This window comes from Fukomys damarensis, unplaced genomic scaffold (genome assembly GCF_012274545.1).
Source record: "Fukomys damarensis isolate Sample0158 unplaced genomic scaffold, DMR_v1.0_HiC HiC_scaffold_16, whole genome shotgun sequence".
Classification (NCBI taxonomy): domain Eukaryota; kingdom Metazoa; phylum Chordata; class Mammalia; order Rodentia; family Bathyergidae; genus Fukomys; species Fukomys damarensis.
The window spans coordinates 61,195,318-61,198,021 of NW_022900928.1; the positions used below are offsets into that span (position 1 = coordinate 61,195,318).

General features: G+C 43.9%; 1 protein-coding gene across 5 annotated transcripts in view; it reads left to right on the top strand.

The window, feature by feature from the left end:
• The first annotated feature begins 2,107 nt into the window (after nucleotides 1-2,107).
• Nucleotides 2,108-2,704, top strand: part of Ncam1 (neural cell adhesion molecule 1) — a 315,792-nt gene continuing 315,195 nt past the window's right edge. For 2 of the 5 annotated variants that reach the window (XM_033764333.1, XM_033764334.1), the window contains exon 1: nucleotides 2,109-2,488. In XM_033764333.1, coding sequence (XP_033620224.1) covers nucleotides 2,437-2,488 — 52 coding nt within the window. In that variant the 5' untranslated portion in view covers nucleotides 2,109-2,436. Of the gene's footprint in view, nucleotides 2,489-2,704 lie in introns of all 5 variants that reach the window. The other 3 variants (XM_033764336.1, XM_033764338.1, XM_033764337.1) reach the window with 2 other exon arrangements.

A 2,704-nucleotide genomic window follows, 5' to 3' on the forward strand; every position in this document is an offset into this window, starting at 1 on the left:
TGGGTGCCCCAACCTTCACTCTCCTCCTCCCCCAGTCTACTTTCTCCCTCTCTCCACTATCAAGACATTTTCTTTAGGAAAGAATCTGATATGTTCACCCACATAAATTCATAAAGTTTAATGAGATAATTTTATCTACTAGCAGAAGCTCACTTTTGAAGCCAAAGATGTTTAAGTAGAGAAACCATTAGCGTACACACACACACACACACACACACACACACACACACACAGATTCCCATCGTTGTTTCAAACACCTGAGATAAAGAATTTACAAGGGGAAAGATTTGTTTCATGATTTCAGTGATTTCAGTCTGTGATTACTTGGCCTTGTTGCCTTTGGGCCTGTGGCAAAGCAGAACACTAAGGTGGGGAGTGTGTGGCAGAGAAAACTCACCTCATGGCTACTAGGAAGCAAAAGAGTTTAAAAAGGAGGGGGCTTGGGTGCTAATATCCCCTTCAAGGACACACCTTTATGATCTAACTTCCTTCTACTAGGCCCCACCTCCTAAGGGTTCCCTGTAACACCATCCTAAGGATTAAACCTTTAGCCTATGGGCCTTTGTGAGGCATTCCATTTCCAATGTAAATGACCATATATGTATTTTACTACTCCAAGTACAGGGCTTCATACGGTGATTGTTCAACAAATATGTGTTGAAAAATGGTCCAGAAAAGCACTATTTACAAATAGTGCTCTGGAAACAATCTAAATATCAATGTTGGGGGAACTACTGAAGAACCATCCATTGGAAGAAATATTACATAGATATAAAATATTTAGAAAGATTTTTAATGGCTCCATAGAAATTCTTACAATGAAATGTTTGGGAAAATCAGCAGGCTCCAAATTGCTACTATAATATGTCAATTACAAAAATAATCTGTACATGTAGAAGACTTGGAAAATCTGTGGGTAGCTGTGGAATCTGTGGGGTTAATTTTAGGGCCTTCTTTATACTTTATGGTATTTTTCAGTTGTTTATAATTAGTGTAAGGTAAATACGACAAAAGGAAACATGAAAGATTGGTTTGGGGGGAGTTCCCTAAAATCACCTGGTGTTGATGTGGGCTGTGTGATAGAGCATACAAGGAGGAAAGGCAAAGGACTGTTGGAGTCAGTGGTTGGTGTCAGCCAGACAACAGAGAATTCTTCTTAAAATGTTCCACAGCAGTAGGGATCGTGCCCTTTAAGGACAATGGCAGAGCTTGGTAGTGTTGGTGAGCTGGTGCCTTACTCTGCTAGAGGCTTTCACTGTGCCAGGCTAACAGGGCAACCTCACATCTAGGGCAACCTCACCTTTGTTTGTTTACGCAGCCATGCTTTGTTCAGGTGCTGAAACATGTTTATTTTCACCCTGCTCCCCTCACCTTCTTCTTTTTACAACACAGCTGTGAGATTAATTGAAGCCATTGTGTTGGTATCTCAGGAATATTCTACGTTAATATCCTTAAGAATAGAAGTTGTGTCCCTTCCGTGGAAAATGTTAATATTGCTCCCCTGTCATACTGCCATTTAAAAAAGTGAACATAGATTTCAGCATCTATTGACGAGGGAATATTTTATTCCAGTTATTTCTAGAAATTCTTTCTAAAGATTTTCTTCTAATTTAAGTAGCTCCCCACCTTTCTTTTGGGATCTGCTGTTTGTTGTTGGTGTGTGTGTGTGTGGCCTTTCCGTGAAAGTGCAAACTTCATAGCTGGGAGAAAACACACAAAGAAACAAATCTAGCAACAGCAACGCCTACTCCTCTCCAAATTTCTAATTTTTTGCACTTAAAAAAGAAAATGAAGTCCTAGGCTTTCCTTGTGCTGCAAAGATCTTAGGGTCTAAATGGAAGGATTCCACAAGTTTGAGAACCTAAACAATCTGAGACTTTGTTTTTGTTTTATTATTAGTTATGAAAATACATAAAGTCCTGACTAATGAGAGCTGGATGGCAGGAGGCAACGGGGAGGCAGGAAGGAGAAGAGTGAAAAGATGAAATCCCTGCTCTGCCTAGATTTCCAGTGAAAGAACCCTGCTCCCTCTGTAAATCCAGGCCGCATTTTGCAGGCGGCCGCATCTGCCTCCCCTGTCTCTTACCTCCTTGATGTTCTTCGGCACTATTTGTGGCCGGCGTGGTGGAAGGACACAGTGAGGTTCTCACCCCCGCCCCCCTCTCCCATCCCCAGTTCCATCAAAGCGAACCCGGGCCAGCGCAAGGATCTCCGAGTTGCGAGTGTGCTGAGGCTGGGACTGTCACTCATTCTCCGCTCAGCGCGTGAACGCAGCTCGGCAGCCGCTGGCAGGAAACAATTCTGCAAAAATAATCATACTCAGCCTGGCAATTGTCTGCCCCTACGTCTGTTGCTCTGCCGCCGTCCACACTTGCTGCAAAAGGGGAACACAGAATTTACCGCGGCAAGAACATCCCTCCCAGACAGCAGATTACAATGCTGCAAACTAAGAATCTCATCTGGACTTTGTTTTTCCTGGGAACTGCAGGTACATTTTTTTTTCTTTTTAATTGTCCATCTGATTTCCTAATTGTCTCTTTCCCTCCGTCCTCTCCAGAGGAACGCTGTTATTCGGGGGTGGTTTTACGTGGGAACGTAAGACTGGTCATTTTCGTGGGCTGCGAAAGAAGCGGGGTCGCCCTTGCTGCCCAGCCGAACCCCGCGCCCTCCCAGGCTGCACTGGACCAGGGCTGTCTCCCCGCGC